Here is a 17073-nt window from a genome sequence, read left to right as displayed (position 1 = left end):
TATACAAGAAATTTGTTTTTTTAAATAAAAATACTATTTTTTTTATAAAGACTATTTTTTTTATAACAGTATCAAAATAAATTTACTTTTAAATATGTTGGGATACTCATTTTTGTGTGAATTCATGTAATAATTTGTACTGATACCAAAATTAAAAAAAAAAATCTTTATCCTTTTTTTCTTTCACGTAATTTGAACTTACTTGCTTAAAAAACACAAGTATGAAGCAATGTGGTAGATGTTGTTGATTAGTATATTATATAGTGCAAAAGTTAGAGTTGGCACGCACCTGTGGCCCTTTGAAGAGATACTGAACAGTGTGCATTCCATTGGCATTGACATAATATTACAGCTGGAAAAGACGCGCCTTGCCCCTCATTTTATATTGGAATCATAAAAATGCATGTAGTTTTTGGTGAACTCATTCAATGTATTATTGTATTAGGAACAAACAAGTAGTTTGTTAGTTACAACTTGTGACTATGTGTGTGTGAGAGATTGACAAGTTCTGGGTTCACTTGTTACAGAGTGACAAGTTCCTTTCTGAGTTTCCTAGATTCCTGACAAGGGTTTAAGGTTGTGGGTACTTGATGTTTGGAAAAAAGTCGTGGCCTTTACTCTCATTGGAGAATGTCTGAATCTGCTTGGCACTGTCGTTAAAGTAGAATGAAGGAAAATATTGGGCATTAAAAGAGCCAGTAACGTGTCTTTGGAATGTGAGCATGATTTGCAAATGAGGTTGGTCTGAATAGTTCAGAAGAGCTCTCAGGAAGGAAAAGAAAGAGCCTTGCTTTTTCTTTGCTTTTTTTTTTATTTTCTTTGGAGAAAGTGAGAGAAACAAGGTCAAGGAAATTTCTTTTCACCATCTTTGTCATATTGGAAATAGTTTTTTATTTTTTCTGGAAGAGTCTTTGATGGTTATGGAAGATTTTGGCATGCAGTGAGGAGCTAGTCACCAGGTTCATTTGGGGTTTGCCAAAGTTTTCTTTGTTAACAAGTAGTATGTATTTGTGTCTTATGCTCAAACCTTGGAGTCAATGAAGGAGAGATTGGAAATTAGAGCTTCCATTGGGTCCTATTCCTTTGATCTGTTGTATCTTTGTATTTGTATGTAAATTAGTAGTCAGGACCACTACTTGCTATTGTCTGTTGATGAAAGATATTGCCATTAGAATTTCTAATTACGGGATTCAGTATTCCCCCATTGATTTATAGCCTGATTAAGGGGTGCACTATGAGTTCTGTTTGTATAACTTTCCAAGGAGATCTTTGATGAGACTATGTCTCAAGTCCATTGAAGAAGTTGGCCTGTGACTTTGTTAGGCATAGCCATAGCCATATTAAAGGTTTGGTCTGTGATTTGGGTGTTTCAAAATGGAAAAAAATGTACAAGAAACAAGGTCATTGGCCTTGACTCCTACATGGTCTGTTGCTACTGTGTTGACTGTCTTTGTTGCTGTCTCTCTGCTTGTGGAGCGCTCCATTCACCGTTTAAGCAATGTAAGTAATGGTTAAACTAGAATCTATGTTGGTTCTTGATGTTAATTTCTCGTTTGTTGCAAAAAGTTGCATGGTAGAAGTTGTAATTTTGTTCAATTTTCAAGGCATTTTTTTGCAAACTTGTGGTTAAGACTCAAGCTACTATCAGACTTGTCAATGAGTGGAGAAAGGGAAGGGTAGAGGTAAACAAAATGAAAAGAGAAAAAAATGAGTATTTCTGGGCGGAATGTAACTCTAAATAGATTTAACAGGATATGCATTAATTGACATGGAAAGAAGTTTTCACTCTCTTCATATGCATTTTCACTGGCATGTGTCGATTTATATTTTTCATTTTTTGTTTAAACTTTAGAGCTTGATTCTGGCTTAATCACATACTTGTCTTACTTGTGATTGAATCCGTTCTTAGTGGTTGCCTTTGGCATGAATTCTGATGTGTGATTATGTTTTTCTGTGGCTGCAGTGGCTGCGGAAAACTAATCGAAAACCGTTGCTTGCAGCTTTAGAGAAGATGAAGGAAGGTGTTGTGCATTAAACTATACTTGTATTGTATTGCCTTCGTTTTAGATATAAACAAGAATTCTTACTGATCAGTTCTCATTATTTTGGAATTCTATCTTCAGAATTGATGTTACTCGGGTTTATATCACTCTTATTAACAGCTACCTCACGCATGATAGCTAATATTTGCATTCCATCAAAGTTCTACAACAGTGCTTTTGCTCCATGCACTCATTCCCAGATTGATGAACAAATGGAAGAGAATGGCTCTGAAGAGCGTAAATTACTGACGGCTTCTGCTTATCATGTATTTGGAAGGATGTTAGATGGAATAAATAGAAGCACTTGCAAAGAGGCATGAGTAATATACCTTACATGTATAAAATTTGACTATCTCTGGCTTTTACTGCTCTAAATTAATGTAGTTAATTTGCATTTTTGTTATCTTGCTCAGGGTTATGAACCATTTGTTTCCTATGAAGGTCTAGAGCAGTTGCACCGGTTCATTTTTGTCATGGCAGTAACTCATATATCTTACAGTTGTCTTACTATGTTGTTGGCCATTGTGAAGGTGAGTCATTGTTTCTATTTTTAGATTAAGCATGTCTGCCACTTATAATTGTTGCAAAAAGATGGTTAATGTGTGGATTTTCTTCTTCAAAATGCGCTTGCGTTTTCCCAATGCTGATACAAAATAGTTTGATCCATTCTAAATAAGTTTTTATACAATGTGTATTACATTTATGTTGTCAGAAAAGGACTACCATTATGCCTTTTTCATCTTACTTATGGATCTTGGGTAGCTTTTGATGAAATACTTTTTGCTAACTAATGATAGAATTAAGTTGTGGAGTTTGAAAATTGATAAAATTGGCTTATCAAACCTAAAGATCTAATTGCCACAACTAGGTTGTATGTAATATATATATATTTTTTGTTAGCATATTCACAAAGTTCAGCTGCTTTCTACTATGTTAATTTAATTGGGGAGCACTCTTTAGTGTGTTCAAGGTTATTGGTAGAATCCGTAACAATATATGAAAATGTCTTACCATGTCTGTAGAATATCTTATATTATCCTCTAGAATTAGTTTCCCATGTTATCTCTTAGGATTTGCTACTGAATTTCCTTATAAGCATAGTGTGCAAAAGAGCAGAAAGAAAATGTAAGGTCTCTAGACAATTTAAGAGTTCATAATTGTTAGAAATATGGGCCTTAAACAAGAGGAAAGTGAATTGTTTATGAAAGATTTTCACAAATGTTGAAGGTAGATTGAAAGTAGAAATCAGTTCAGCTTTGGCAAAAACACCACAGATCTCAGAACAACCTCTGAATCTGCACAACACCAGTCTTTACAGAAATACAGTAGTCAAGTGAGAAAGGAATGAATTACACCTCTGTACAATCTCAGATTGAAGAAAAAGAATACAATGCAAGTCATATTCCACTCTTAGAAAAAGATCCAAAGCTTGGAAAAACTGTTTTGAAAGTGTTATCTTGAATCAATAACAATCAGGAGCGTATATCCACTAATTTATACTTCAAACAATTATTAAAAGCATTTAATGTAAGAACCAAAACAATTTTAAATCAATTAAAACAGATTCAATCAACTTAACAAAATTCTGTTAAGGATTTCAAAAAATCAACCGATTGAAAACACAAAACAATCGGTTTAATTGGCTTGACAGCAAGGTCAACCAATTTCATGCTTTTTCAAATTCTTTTCAAAATACTCTAAGTTTAAAACAATCGGTTGAATCGAAATTTCCACAGAGTCTTCAAACAATCCACTTGAATTTGGAGACATCAAAACCCATGTTCAAGAATAATCTCTTCCAAATCACTGACATCCAATACTCTAAGCTTATTGGGCATACCAGAATAATTAGGAAGAAACATGTGACTAAAAATGACAAGGAAAAGTGTATATAGGTAAAGGTAATGTATAAAAAATTATATACAATACCACAAAAGAAGTATAGAGGATGTTGTATTATTCAATCAATCAAAGTAAAAGTATGGAGATTGTTCCTACGAAAAGTAACTAATTAATCTATGAAAATGATTTGGGCATTTTTTTTATAAAATAAAAAATATGTTCTATCATGTATATTTTTTCTTATTTTGAGTAAATGACCAATTTAATATGAAGCCCTCCTAATTTAGTCATTGAAAGAGTGAACAATCTTATTTATTACATGTGTAAAAAAATTCAAATTAGTTCCTGATATCATAGCTTTAAGACAAAATTATCCTTGATTGACGTTAAATTGGTCTTTAATTATATTTTAATGGCTAAATAATTCTATAAAATCTAACAATAAGACAAAGTTGTTGAACTTTTTACACATCAGGAACTAAAATAAGCCTCTGAGAGGTAAAGCATTTAGGTTTTTATCATCTTGGATTTTGTTTGACATAATAATACTAGTAGTTTAAACCAGATTCACAGTTGGAGAGTGTGGGAGGATGAGGCTCACATGGATCGGCGTAATTCATTATCTGGTTAGCTCATTGCTCTTTGAATGAAAGCTATTTCTATTTCTCTTATGTTATCCTTTTTAGTCCTTTGAAATATTGTTTCCAGTTATATGATTGAATATACAAACTTGCAAAGCACATCGATCAGGTTTGTTATCCTATAATGCATCTCTTCTCGCAATTATGTAGTCGTTGCAGATAATGCAATCTGTTATATAATTAAAATCCAAAAGCATTTCTGTGTTTGATCTCTCCCCTCCATTCTCCTAATTCACTTCACTGATCCTGTTGAGCAATTATATTTGCATTTTGCCTGATAGTTGTTCCTGCTGGTTGACCCCAAAGCGTCTCCGTGCCCTCACAACAACCTTCACGTCCAGGAATCCCTCTCTCACCACGGTGCTTTCCTCCTCATGGATCACCTGAAAAGAGACAACGAGCGCCCTCGCGGCCGTTTGCACTCCGGGCAAAGAAACACCAAAAACTCTAAACTCTGAGAGCTCTGTGTGTGTACTCTTTGTGTGTGTTATTTGCACTAGAAATGCGTACCTTATTATTCTGTTGGTTGTTACCCTTTATATACTCTTTAGTGTTTCTGCTTCCTTCGCTAGCTGTGACTTAGGCTTACTGTAGGTGCATCTTAGCATCGCTCTCGCCCACTCTTAGGACCATTTAGCGTGCTAGACCCCCTTCACTCGAGTGCAACCCCCCACGGGATGACCACTTGGATGCCAACTCATGCACTCAATCTCTGGGTCATCCGCCCTGGGAATGTCCTGTCTTATTCACGTGCCATGCATGTAGATTACCCCTGGGATGCGACCCTTACCAGTCGTCTCTTTCCCAGGGGCTCTTTGATTGTGACGCGCCCTACCGCCTCGTCCACACCCCATGCATGAACCTTCTGTGACCTTGACTTCTCCCTTACTGAGTGCTGGAATGTGGCTTGGAAACCACCATTTTTCGGCTCAGCTTTACTGTTTGGATTGCCGAGGTCCGAGGCCTCCACGTCTCGCACCTCGATGCCGCCCCCTCCTCGGCTGCCCTTATCCATGAACTTACTGAGACTCTGGCCTGTCCAGCCAGTCTACTAGTGGACCCAGCCTTCGGGGCCCACCGTGACTTTGGTCAACGCCCAAGTCCAAGGACTGGTCGGTACAATAGCCATTGAAGTTAAATAAACAAGCATTTTGGATGACCAAAACCTCCCAAGATTTCATCCAGAGATTTATGATGGATGGAATTCTAATTGTAATATATAAATGTATCTTTACATGTGAGATCTAGCTTTTACGACAATCTGTCCATGATGTAGTATTATATTACATCCATCATCACATTTAGTCAAGAGTTTGATCCCTGCTTTAATATTAACTTAGTTCTTATTCATTCTCCACACTCCCAGCTCAAGAGCTTCTGCAAGGGAGCACATTAAAAATGTTCATACATCTATACTTGACAGTGTGGTAGTCTTTTAGGAGAGTTGGTCATTGACAGAAAATACGTGGTCATGGTCATGAAATGCATATTTAAACCATATTTAGTAGTTGATTTTTCAATTCTTTTGTTTCAACAGAGATTTCAAGAGAGCTGACTATGAGAAGGCAATCAACCTTTGTCAAGTCTCATGCATCAAATCCATTGTTCAAAAACAGTACCCTTATTTGGGTGGTAATTACATGTCTCCCCTAGTTTTCTTGTTTCCATTTGGTTTCATTTCATTAATGTATTTTTAAAATTCCCCTCTTTAGTTCTTAAACTTATTTGATGAAGAAACAAGGAAGATATGTTAATCAAAATATACAGAAAAGATTTTACCATCTTTGCATGCTTAACTTGGGTTAGATTTCTCATCTTTTGATCAAATTGTTTTCCCAAACAAGTTATGTTATGCAGCAGGAGTTTGTTGCAACGGTCAACTAAATTGGATAAATCATTTCAAAGTTCTTTTCTCAAGGAAGCAAATCGAAATTTTAATGATTACTTTTTTGAAGTTGTCAAACTTATGGGAATTCAATTTGTGGTTCTCCGAATACTAAATGCTAATAGTACATTATCGGCCTTTTCTGAGAACAAACATACTTTATATGAATCTTTTATTCTGAGAACAAACTACTCAATTTATATATCATTTTAATCATCAAGTTCTATGCAAATTCAGGTTTCCTTTTGAACCATTTACTCAGTATAATTGTATATCTATCTAATTTTAATTTACTTAACCTGCAGACATGCTTTTTCCGACAATTTGCACATTCTGTGGTTCGTGCTGATTATCTTACACTTCGCAAAGGCTTCATCATGGTACGCAGTATTGCAATAAAATTTGTCTTTGGTATAGATGTTTTTTTTTCACAAGCTATTTAATGTGGTTCTCATCTCATAATTATTATGTTTTCCCTAAGTTCTTCGGCTAATATGTTGCTTAAACTCTTGTTCTTGCCGGTTGACTGGGTTGCCGGTTGACTCGAGGTTGAATGCCCCTCTTCTGTATCTACCTCTTCTGGAACTGAGTTCATGAATCCTTGTCGCACCAGAATGAGGTTCCGTTGAGATAGAGGACGCCCTACCTATTGATTACACTCCGACGATCAAGTCAGTTAGGGTTCACCAATCAAGAATGTGTATAAAAAATAGCGTACCTTTACTTGGAGACTTACTGATGGCATTGAGCTCTTCTCTTTCGTGATTTTTGGGTGGTTTACGGAAGCTTAGTGGTTTGTTGATGGATCAAGGCCCTCCTAGGAGGTGTGGCTGCCTTGGAGGTGCAGGAAGAGTAGGGAATTTAGGAAGGTTCGGCCAGCCCCTTTGGAAGGTGAAAGTATTGAAGATTAAGACCTAAATTCTAGGCAAGGGAGTAATATATGACTCAAGTTTGGCAGCATAACAATACTCAATTTAATCTTACAAAAAGAGAGTCAAGCACCTCCTTATATAGGATTGAAGGGCTGGAATTTGAAGAGTCAAATGCAAATGAAATGCTAGCCAAATTACATGCAAGTGTAAGCACATGGAAGCACATGGAGCACATGGCCACCTAGCCTTCACATGGTCGACCTAGATTAGTGTGGTAGGTTCTAGAAACCGTAACTAATCTAGGTAATCCTAATTTAATCCTAATTTGCAGAATTAAACAAAGGTTCACAATGCTATGCTATTTGCACCACAAATAAAGCTATGCTACGCTTGATGGGCTTCTCGGAACAACAACTCTCTTGGTCATGGACCTTGTTGTCCTAGACGCTCTTGTGGTGCCCTTCATGCAAACATCAACTCTCTTGGTCATGGACCTTGTTGTCCTAGACGCTCTTGTTGGTGCCCTTCATGCAAGGTTGATCCTAGACGCTCTTTTGGTTGCTTTTCATGCAAGGTTGGTCCTAGACGCTCTTGTGGTTGCCCTTCATACAAGGTTGATCCTAGACGCTCTTTTGGTTGCTGGGGCCTCTTCCATCATCCCCTCCCTTTTGAAAAAGGATTTGTCCTCAAATCCATTGCTTCTTCTTCTTCATGGTTAGGGGGATGGATGTGTATGGCTGGATGGTGTCCATCATCTCCTTCTTCTTGAGAAAATCTATCCTCAGATCCACAGTGGTGAGCTCGGATAGCAACTTCTTGCTTCTTCAACTATGCTTGTCCTCCCGGATTGAACTTCCATCTAGGGGAATTATCAAATAAAGCAAATGAGTTTGTTGAAGTAGTTATATAAAAATCAATTTTATGAAGTTGCTATTTTTGTTTTTCTTTTGTTTTTGACAACTTTTTACAATATTTCTCTTTTGATCGTTGTATGTGTTCTCTAATCCTCATTTTAAAATTTTCAATATTTGTTACTTTTTCCTTAGGCACAAGTCCTTTAGGAAATGGTAACAACTTAAAAGGAGAAAGAGAATTAAGTCCACATACAATTTTAAATGTAGAAATATTAGTAGTCTTGTGGACTACTTTATTGTATGCATGCTCATCTCTAGAGTTGTGTGTGCACTTCATGATTACTCTAGGTATAGTAGAAAGAGCTATGTTTTCAATTTCATTTTGACCATTCTTTTGAGGATGATAAGAATTTGAAGAGTACAACTTAGTTCCAAGTTTTTCTAAAAGTATCCTCAAAAAATGGTTTTCGAATTTTGGAGCTCTTTTCAATACTATGCTTGGATATAAACTAGGAAGTCCTATTACTTCTCTAGAGAAGAGCTTATCCATAAAAATGGAATCAACACCTTTTGTTGTCCAAGGAAGCTCTAATATAAAATCTAGGTTTATGTCTTCCCATGGATCATTTGCAAAAGGTAAAGGAGCATAAAGTTCATGAGACATTGCCTTAGATGTATTGTTAAAACAAGAAATGTATCTAGGGTAATGTCTTTGAACATCTTTTCTCATGGGTGACAAGAATTTTCCTTTTAAAAGCTTTAGAGTTTTATCAACTCTAATTTGGCCCATGAGTTCTCCTTCATGAAGAATTTCTCTTTTATGTGTGAAGGTAGTCTCGTTGATACAACCTTTGTTCATGAAAATTTTAATTCTTTGCAATGGTTGTCTCAATAAGACATGACAAGTTTCTTTAGGCACTACCTCACATAAAAATTTGTCTTTGTAGATGCCTATAGATAACTTGACCTTCACTTGGTGAGATCTTAGCACATATGAAAAATAATCTACTACATTTTTATCTATGCAAGCCTCTTTTTAGGATTCTTCTTTTTTTACTAGGCTTGCAAGTGTTCCTTTACAAAAGGTAAGGCTAGGTTGTTCAACAAGAAGCATATTTTCAAAGGTATTTTCAAATTTTCCTTCTTGTTGAATGACCTTGTGGGAAGGAACACTCTTCTCCCACGCCTTTTGTTTCCCAAGGGTTTTCTCTTGATTTTCTATTTTTACATTTTCATCACTCTCACTAGCTTCTTTTTCTTGGCTACTATTCTCATTTTTGTCCCTTAAGATCATAGATCTTTCATTGGAACATTGAGATGCTAATTGATCATTACCAAGGTATGTAAAACATGGAATTTTTCTAGTTTGAGTCTATGAGATATGCTTGGATAGGTTTTGGGAAAGTTCTAGAGATGTTTCTTTTATATGTTCTTCCCCTCTATGGAACTCATCCTTGTCATAAGAAACATAGTATGAACTTTGTTCTCGACTTGATTGTTTTCTCAAAATTTGTTTTTCAACTTTAATGCTAAGTTGAATCAAGTCATTTAAATCTCTATAAGGTAAAAGTTCAACTTTGTTTCTTATCTCAAGTTTGAGACCACTTAAAAACCTAGCTATGGAGGTATGGTTGTCTTCGTTAATCCTTGCCCTCTTAATATATGACATCATCTTTTGCCAATATTCTTCTACACTCATATCTCTTTGATGAAGTCTTTGGAGCTTGTCCATCAACTTCCTATTGTCAAGCGAGGGAATATGGCGACATCTCAAGGCTTCCCTAAGGTCATTCCAATATGTAATGGGAGGGTCCTTGTGGAGATGTCTCTTTCTTTATAGGGCATTCCACCAATACATAGCATCACCTTGAAAACTTAAGGTAGCTAAGGGTACTTTCTTTTCTTCACTCACATGTTTGTAAGAAAACAATTGCTCTACCCTCATCTTCCAATATAGATATGTTTCTTCATCTTCTTTTCCATAGAAATGAGGTAGCTCTACCTTAACTTCCTTTAGGTTTTCTTGTCTCTCTTTTCTAGCTCTCCTAGGGGATGGTTGATGATATTCATTTATCCTAAGACTTTCTTCCCCAAAAGAATCATAAACTTGAGAGCTATATGCATGAGAATGTAATTTTTTTGAAATTTGAGACTTCTCATCCTTTGCTTTAGTCAATTCATTAGTTTTGGCCTCATTCTCCAATTGTTTAGATGAAATTGATTGAATATCCTTGGAAAGTTGTTTTAAAAGAGATATCAAGGATTTCACATCACTTTTAAGAGATTTAGAGGAGTGAGAAGACATGACTAAAACTTTGTGTTTAGAAATGCTTTACTTTAAAAAAGAAGAGGAAAGTTAATGAAGGTTGCTTCCCAGGTAAGAGAGGTGTGCCATAAAAGACTACTTAAATACCAAGTCTTGCCTTAGCCAAAAACTATCCCTCAAAATCTTCACACAATTCTTTCTTTAGGTAATTCACTTAGAACACAACGAGGATGGAGAAATCAAATTTTATGCAAGAAAACTATGCAAAGCTATTTAACAACTAAAGCAATTTATCAAAGCTTTAAACAAAGATAAGCATAAGCAAATTAAGCAAAACTAAGCAAGTATTGACGTAAGGAAATCTAGCTAAAGCAATTAACAAAGTTAATCTACAAAGCTTTAACTAGTCGTTTCCTAGGTGAGGCTTCTTAGACACTTTGAGCCTTTGAAAACACACTCACCGTCTAATTTGTGATTAATCCACTAATTAACAAGAGTGAAAAGTAATTACAATTCAAGAAATGCAAAGAAATTAAATTGCACAAATTAAATTTCAGCAAGGCACTCCTTTGACTTGTTGTTACTCTTCTTTGTTGTGTCCTTCAAAGTGTATGGTGTATTTTGGTATTTGTGTTTGTTGTTGCCCCTTGCCTTGATCCTCTTATGATTTAAGCAATTAAATTCTCCAAAACAGTACCTACCAAGTAGAGCTAGACTCTCCTCAAGTAAAATCCCACTCAACAAGCACCAATTGATATTTATCCACCAACAAATTTAGAGGTCAAGAAAAGAAAGCAAGAAACAATTAAAATTTTAAAACAGCACCACTGCAATTGGATTTAATAATGTGACATAACTAGAAGGAGTTCAGAATGAATTGGACAAGCAAATAAAAATAGGCACTCAAATAATGGATGACACACAAAAGGAACCTAAAGATTGACACTAGAATTGATTTGAAAAACCAAAACAGAACCACTAAAAATATTGTGGTCCAGAAAGCGTGACTTAAATGATTTATGTTGAGCTGGGTATTTTGTATTTGTTTCTGAAAATTTAAACACAATCAATTCAGTTTCTTAACAAACTTTTGGCGTTGGTTTCACTCCAATCACATGTGCCAATTAATTATGATAATTTTTTCAAAAACAGTGTCCAATTACCGCCAGGTGTAGCGTCAGAATGCACACTTCTTTTGTATGATTTATCTTTTTTTTTTCTATTTTGTTTTTTCAACTGATTTTTTTTCTTTTTGTGCTAACACCTCAAACTATTGAAATCCAGAGGCTCATAATTTTCTTATGACGTATTTAATTTTCATAAAGCAAAACAGCCAAAACAGATTTGTGAAAACAGAGGGTTATGAAATCTGGAATCAAAACAGAAAGATATACTTCAAAAAACACAACGAAATTAATGTGATGGAATTTGTGTGGATCTAGCACACAAATATGAACTCAAACTAAAAAAAAAAATGCACCAAAGGATCAAAACAAAACAAAATTTTGATTAAGCACTCAAATCAAAACAAGAAACAAATGAATCAAGAAAAGTACTACTAAGATTTGTTGACAAATTTGGAATCACATGACTAGACAAAACTTATAGATTCAGAAAATAAAATGACTCAAACACATCATATGAACCAAATAGAAATTCAAGCAAGACTCAAATATCCTAAAATAAAAACAGCAACACAATTCACCATGGATCCTACACAAAAATTGCAAATAAGATGCTCAAGCACAAATTGAACAATTCTACCGATTGAAATGCTTAGAAGAGCATCCAACTCAAATTAAAAATGTAAAACAGCAAGACAACTTGAATAAAAGATGAACAACTTGAAGATAAGAAGAACTCAAGCAGAAAAATGAAAAGAGATACTTATCTCTTGAAGACCATAGCTTTAGATACCAAATGATGGCATTGAGCTCTTGTCTTTTGTGATTTTTGGGTGGTTTGCGGAAGCTTAGTGGTTTGTTGATGGATCAAGGCCTTCCTAGGAGGTGTGGCTGCCTTGGAGGTGTAGGAAGAGTAGGTAATTTAGGGAGGTTCGGCCAGCCCCTTTGGAAGGTGAAAGTATTGAAGATTAAGACCTAAATTCTAGGCAAGGGAGTAATGTATGGCTCAAGTTTGGCAGCATAACAATACTCAATTTAATCTTACAAAAAGAGAGTCAAGCACCTCCTTATATAGGATTGGAGGGCTGGAATTTGAAGAGCCAAATGCAAATGAAATGCTAGCCAAATTACATGCAAGTGTAAGCACATGGAAGCACATAGAGCACATGGCCCCCTAGCCTTCACATGGCCGACCTAGATTAGTGTGGTAGGTTCTAGAAACCGTAACTAATCTAGGTAATCCTAATTTAATCCTAATTTGCAGAATTAAACAAAGGTTCACAATGCTATGCTATTTGCACCACAAATAAAGCTATGCTACGCTTGATGGGCTTCTTGGAACAACAACTCTTTTGGTCATGGACCTTGTTGTCCTAGACGCTCTTGTGGGTGCCCTTCATGCAAACATCAACTCTCTTGGTCAAGGACCTTGTTGTCCTAGACGCTCTTGTTGGTGCCCTTCATGCAAGGTTGGTCCTAGACGCTCTTGTGGTTGCCTTTCATACAAGGTTGGTCCTAGACGCTCTTTTGGTTGTTGGGGCCTCTTCCATCACTTACTCTCCTTTTATTGTTGCACATGCAATATGCAACCATTCTCCCTGGAGATAAGTGAATCTTAACTGAAAATATACTAAGCACGTTAATCTTTTATCTGTAACAGAAAAACCACCTGCCACGGGCACCAATGATCTTCAGGTGCCATTTGTAGGCCCCTTTTGTTACTAACGCATCTCCCTATTTTAATAGGGTTATATCTACTAGCCACGTGTAACAGATATGCAACAGAAAACACCAACAAGAAATATCGCCATATACCCATAACAAACATGTAAAACAATAACAACATTATATTCACCGCCCCAAACATATCTATAAGTTGGTGCATATATAAAATTACTCTACGTAACGACCCTTTCTCACACTTTGGGCCTTCCCTAAAAGGCCATCTACACGGGTCTCACCCAGGCCCAACGACCGAGTTGACTTCCTATACCTCAAAGAACCGAGCATACAAAAATAATACCGAGAGCCGAGCACTGGTTAGTACAACTCTTATCCCACCATATATGTCTAGATGCAGAATTTAACAAACTTTTATCTTTTCTTGAGAAAACTCTGGTTTAAGTTCCTAGTGGAAACTGAAAAAGCCTATTTAAAAATAGATACTTCATGCACTTGCATAATATTAGTTTCCTACCATCTGATTTTAAGACTGTAATTGCATGAATTGTAATTTTAAACAACAATCCCCAATGGTAGTTGTAGGTCAGGTTTCGTGGAACCATGTAGTATATGTGCACTACTATTTTTTGAATATGAACTACTTGCTATCTTTTCATTCTTCATGGCAGAATCACCACCTTTCACTAAAGTATGATTTCCATAGCTACATGGTTCGGTCTATGGAAGAGGAATTCCAAAGGATAGTTGGTGTGAGGTTAGTAATAGTCGAGATTCAGCAGTCAGTTTCATGATTTTCTCTTCGGACACCAATTTCAGTCATTAAAGTATTATAACTTCTCTAGTGCATTTTTATGTGCATTCCCATTATCTTAAATTTTCAAGATGACCTGTTCTAATAGTAAATTGTTGGAAACAAGATATCCATTTATTTGTATTTAGTGTTTCAAGAGGTAGTTTAATTTTTCTATGCTATATTCATTGCAAATAGTAAGAAGGCAAGAATATAATGTCTTAAATTCTTAACTTGAGCATGTTGGACTTATTCTTGTTACATTTTTATTGCTTTAGTTTTTCAGTAACTGATTCTCATGAAGAAGTTGAAAGCTGATTATGTCTGTAAAATCTCTTGCAGTGGCCCGCTCTGGGGATTTGTTGTTGGCTTCATGCTTTTCAACATTAAAGGTATAGCCTATTTATAAGCTGTCCAGGGGAAAATTAGTTTATAATTCCTTGATTTTAATATGCTTCCTCACTGTCCCTTTGCTCAAAAAATCTCCTTATGCTTATACTTTCAGTCCCTTTTCTCTGCAAGATTCACTGAAGCATTGTGGTAAGTTCATTCTTGGTTTTGCATGCTGTTGAAACTTACAAATGGTTATTTTTTGGGTGGTTTATGCAGGATCTAACCTATATTTCTGGATAGCTATTATTCCTGTATCTGTAAGTTACTTCGTTATTTTCTTTGTTTCCTTTTTTAGTTATCCTAATTCCATCAAATGCCATTGTGGTGGATAAACTGAACTTTTAAACTTTTGTTCCACAGAACCATTTAGATGCTGTAAATGGCATGTGGTTGGTTCTTTGTGGAATAGTTGGTGGGTTTTTCTATGGAATTTGAATAGAATACACTGTTTTTTGGTAACCTGCTTAAATTATGGCCTTATTCACTGAATGCTTTATGATTTTTATATGATAGATAAATTAGTTGAGTAAATTATTGAAGACCTTCAACAATAAAATCATTATGTTTCATGCACAGCTTGTGCTATTGGTGGGAACAAAGCTACAGCATGTTATTGCAACCTTGGCGTTGGAGAATGCTGGAATTGCAAGGTTCTTCCCAGAAGCAAAGTTGAGGCCTCGTGATGAACTTTTTTGGTTTAACAAGCCTGAACTATTGTTGTCCTTGATCCATTTCATTCTCTTCCAGGTTGGCCATGGTTCGTCTACGTCTTATGTGATAATTTCTTACTCAAATTTGTTATTTTCGTATTAACTTCTGATATTCTTTGTTCCTTTTGGCAGAATGCATTTGAGCTGGCTTCATTCTTTTGGTTCTGGGTACTTCCTTGTCCATTTTACAACCTAGAATTAGACATGGAGTAATAGGAATCATATTGTTTTAAGGTTGAGTTATAAATAGTTAAATTGCTTCGACATAAATTATCCAAAATTCTAAGCAAGATTCAGTTTTAGGGAGTTAAAATGAAATAAGACACAACTATATATTTGTGTTAATGAATCATAATACAGATAGCAACTTTGAGATTTTGCATTTGACTAAACCAGCAAAATGTGTTTTTTTGACTACAGTGGCAGTTCGGATATGATTCTTGCTTTATTAGGAATCACCTTCTCCTGTATTTAAGGCTAATATTGGGGTATGGAGAAATAAGCCTTTTCCCCTTATTCAAGATTTTACATACAATACTTGTGTAAACTAATTCAATAAAGAATTGACATGCGATTTTTTAAATATAAAATAGCTACTTGGCGTGGACATTTAATGTAAAATGCCAGCATTGGATATTTACTGTCTTACTTTACACTAATCGACAAATCAACATGCACCTTATATCTCAACTTTGCAGGTTTGCAGGACAGTTTCTTTGTAGCTACAGCACCTTGCCACTATACGCACTTGTTACACAGGTAAAGGAAATATAACAATAACAATGTCTTACTATGGATTTGTTTGATTCTCTTCTCATCTTTTGGTTTTAAAAGCTGTTTTCTTCAATAGTTCCACACTACTCAAAAATCAATTTCTCATCCAAAGACAAGGAAGTTTTGAAAATTGCTTCTTAAACTTATGATTTAAAATCCAAAGAACAGAAACAAATATGAGAAGTTTTCTCATCTTACACAACTTTTCCATTAATTACACTACCTGTCTTGCATGACCCTCTTTACCAGTTGATGGTACAACTTTGTTTTAAAAACTAATAATTTTTTGAAAATGTAAATCACACACACTAGAAATGACTAGTTTTCAGTTTCTGGAAGTCTCAAATTATACAAATGGCATTCCTTAATGATGAATAATCCGTCTTGTGTTGCATGAAAAATGGATTTGATACACTGAGTGAATCATTTTAGTGAAGGGCTTTTGCTTTGCCACTGTAATGTTCCATGCAACAACAGCTTTTCAATGTTTATATCAGATGGGAACAAACTATAAGGCAGCATTAATCCCACAGAGGATAAGAGAAACAATTCATGGATGGGGTAAAGCAGCTAGGAAGAAGAGAAGGCATGGTATGTTCCCTGATGACTCCACCATTCATACAGACACAAGCACTGTGTTGTCCATTGAAGAAGATGATCAAGTAATTGATGCCCCTGAAGTAGAATTACCACCAGTCACGGCTGTTACACCTACCCCTTCTCCCATTGCTAATGAAACTTCAAGCAGGGCTGTTACACCCCTCCTAAGACCCTCTGCCTCGATATCTTCTGTGCATAGCAGTTCTAAAGCTGAAGTAATTATAAGATGCTCCTCTATGCCAAATGGGAGTTAAACTATGTGCAATGGAGGAAAATGAAAAAAGTTAACTAGTATATTGACGAAGATAGTATGATTATCAAAGATGTATAATAAGATGACTACTTCTAGTTCCCTTAAAAAACAAGGTTAATAGTGCTTTTGGACATTATTAATTTATGTAGGACAACTATAGAATATGGTGACTTTTGTTGGCATCAAGCAGAACTGGAGTGTGAAAAAGTATATCATAATTGTTTTTTGGATTTGAAATAGTGTAATTTGTTAAATTTGATTATACATTAAAGAAAATGGATTTCAATGCAGTCTGCAGAAAACTCCTTCGTCCTTATGGAGAGTCCATGGCTATGGATGCACTA

The 17073-nt window shown here is 35.5% G+C and overlaps 1 protein-coding gene across 10 annotated transcripts; it reads left to right on the top strand.

Annotated features, from left to right (window-relative positions):
* Nucleotides 1-240: 240 nt before the first annotated feature.
* Nucleotides 241-17017, top strand: LOC137835282 (MLO-like protein 11). 10 transcript variants are annotated; one of them, XM_068643725.2, is made up of 15 exons: nucleotides 241-1500; nucleotides 1964-2021; nucleotides 2124-2356; nucleotides 2456-2572; nucleotides 4450-4510; nucleotides 6063-6157; nucleotides 6716-6790; nucleotides 13878-13963; nucleotides 14342-14391; nucleotides 14609-14649; nucleotides 14969-15139; nucleotides 15235-15270; nucleotides 15523-15590; nucleotides 15801-15861; nucleotides 16374-17017. In XM_068643725.2, the coding sequence occupies exons 1-15, from the start codon at nucleotides 1375-1377 to the stop codon at nucleotides 16728-16730; spliced, it is 1635 nt and encodes a 544-aa protein (XP_068499826.1). In that variant the 5' UTR covers nucleotides 241-1374; the 3' UTR covers nucleotides 16731-17017. The 10 variants fall into 10 exon arrangements, 8 of the variants coding, with proteins under 8 accessions (XP_068499826.1, XP_090158258.1, XP_090158254.1 ...); XR_016520870.1 differs by having other exon boundaries at nucleotides 409-1500; nucleotides 14969-15149; XM_090302127.1 differs by lacking the exon at nucleotides 241-1500 and adding an exon at nucleotides 1666-1809.
* The last annotated feature ends 56 nt before the right edge of the window (nucleotides 17018-17073 follow it).

Source organism: Phaseolus vulgaris, chromosome 5, assembly GCF_051622355.1.
Source record: "Phaseolus vulgaris cultivar YP4 chromosome 5, ASM5162235v1, whole genome shotgun sequence".
In the NCBI taxonomy this organism is placed as follows: domain Eukaryota; kingdom Viridiplantae; phylum Streptophyta; class Magnoliopsida; order Fabales; family Fabaceae; genus Phaseolus; species Phaseolus vulgaris.
This window is presented reverse-complemented; position numbering and strand designations above follow the sequence as displayed.

What these genes read in the sequence shown, in the direction of transcription:
- LOC137835282 (XM_068643725.2), top strand. Translation starts at nt 1,375, where the DNA reads ATGGAAAAAAATGTACAAGAAACAAGGTCATTGGCCTTGACTCCTACA. An exon ending in CTTCATTCTTTTGGTTCTGG is followed by an intron (nt 15,271 to 15,522) that starts GTACTTCCTTGT and finishes TTTTGACTACAG; the next exon opens with TGGCAGTTCGGATATGATTC. An exon ending in TATACGCACTTGTTACACAG is followed by an intron (nt 15,862 to 16,373) that starts GTAAAGGAAATA and finishes TGTTTATATCAG; the next exon opens with ATGGGAACAAACTATAAGGC.